Below are 1,613 nucleotides of genomic sequence, written 5' to 3'. Positions count from 1 at the left end.
TTGGGTTGCGCAGTTTATGCAAACTTGATATTTGGTCAACCAATTCATACCCAATATAATATCCAACTTTTTAGACTCAATGATTATCAGAGAGGTTGGAAAGTAGACTCCGTTGATATTGATTTCCAGATCACGGCAGACCAGATTGCTCTTGATTATAGATCCTGGGGTTTGTACCAGCATATTTTTGCCCAAAATCGTGCAAGGAAAGTTGTTTTGGGCAGCAAAACTCCGAGAAATAAAAGAATGGGAAGCCCCAGAGTCAAATAAAATTATGGCAGGTATGTCATTAACAGAAAACATACCAATGACGACTTCTGGCTTCTCTTGGGCTTCATCGGTGGAGATATGATGCACGTGCCCCGTGAAGTTTTGCTGGATTGGCCATGACTCCATAAAGTTGAGTTGTGGCCTGATTAGGGCATTCGCCTTGTTGTTCTTGGGGCACTGTCTGGCATAATGTCCGTTCTTCCCACAATTAAAGCAAGAATTATTGCACTAACGCTCTTCATGTATTGGGTTGGTCACGATATTCTTGACTTGAGTGGTGGTCTTATTAACATTCTGCTGCCAATTTGGCTTGTATTCCACCTGAGTCTGCTGCCAGGTACGAGCCTTTTGCACTGGTTGCCCATCCTTCTTTTGCTCAAACTTACGCTTGTTGTCGTTGTCAATAGGCCTATTATCTGCTATAAGCTTGTGCTCCCGTTCAGCAATGAAAGCCTTGTTCACCAGAGTTTGAAAATCTGGGAAATCAAGCATACTGAGAGTACACCGGAGTTGCAGATTTAGGCCTCCAAGAAATCTGTCAATCTTCCTTTCTTCGGTGGCCACGTCATAAAGAGAGTAACGGGCCAGATGATTGAATTTTTGCAAATATTCAGTCACAGACAGATTTCCTTGGACGACTGCGAGAAATTCACGCTGCTTGGTCTTTATAACTCCAGTAGGGATATGATATTTTCGGAACTGATCCTTAAACTTTTCCCAGGTGATTTCCTCATCAACCGGCCACATGGCTTTTGTATTTTCCCACCATATGGCAGTTGCGCCTTCAAGGTAATGAGTTGCAAATGGAAGTTTATCATTTTCTTCAGTATGAGCAAACTCAAGCTTTTTCTCAATGGTGCGCAACCAATCGTCTGCATCCAATGGGTCAACAATCTGACTGAAGCTGGGTGGCTTGGTCCTCTGAAAATCTGACAGCTTTGAGTGATGACCATTCTGATTTCCATTCTGTCCAACCATAGCTTGCACACTGATAACCCACAAGTATAGGGGATCGCAACAGCTTTCGAGGGTAGAGTATTCAACCCTAATTTATTGATTCGACACAAGGGGAGCCAAAGAATATTCTCAAGTATTAGCAGCTGAGTTGTCAATTCAACCACACCTCGAAACTTAATATCTGCAGCAAAGTGTTTAGTAGCAAAGTAATATGATAGTGGTGGAAACGGTAACAAAAGAGTAAAGAAAGCAAAGTAATATTTTTGGTGTTTTGTAGTGATTGTAACAGCAGCAACGGAAAAGTAAATAAGCGTAAACCAGTATATGGAAAGCTCGTAGGCATCGGATCAGTAATGGATAATTATGCCGGATGTGGTTCATCATGT

The 1,613-nt window shown here is 42.1% G+C and overlaps 1 protein-coding gene across 1 annotated transcript; it reads right to left on the bottom strand.

Annotated features, from left to right (window-relative positions):
- Positions 1–498: 498 nt before the first annotated feature.
- On the bottom strand, positions 499–1,248 carry LOC147963279 (uncharacterized). Its single transcript, XM_087529530.1, has one exon. The coding sequence runs from the start codon at positions 1,246–1,248 to the stop codon at positions 499–501; it is 750 nt and encodes a 249-aa protein (XP_087385656.1).
- Positions 1,249–1,613: the final 365 nt, after the last annotated feature.

Source organism: Triticum urartu, chromosome 6A, assembly GCF_056163025.1.
Source record: "Triticum urartu cultivar PI428250 chromosome 6A, HENAU_Tu73, whole genome shotgun sequence".
NCBI lineage: Eukaryota > Viridiplantae > Streptophyta > Magnoliopsida > Poales > Poaceae > Triticum > Triticum urartu.
This window is presented reverse-complemented; position numbering and strand designations above follow the sequence as displayed.

What these genes read in the sequence shown, in the direction of transcription:
- LOC147963279 (XM_087529530.1), bottom strand. Translation starts at nt 1,248, where the DNA reads ATGGTTGGACAGAATGGAAATCAGAATGGTCATCACTCAAAGCTGTCA.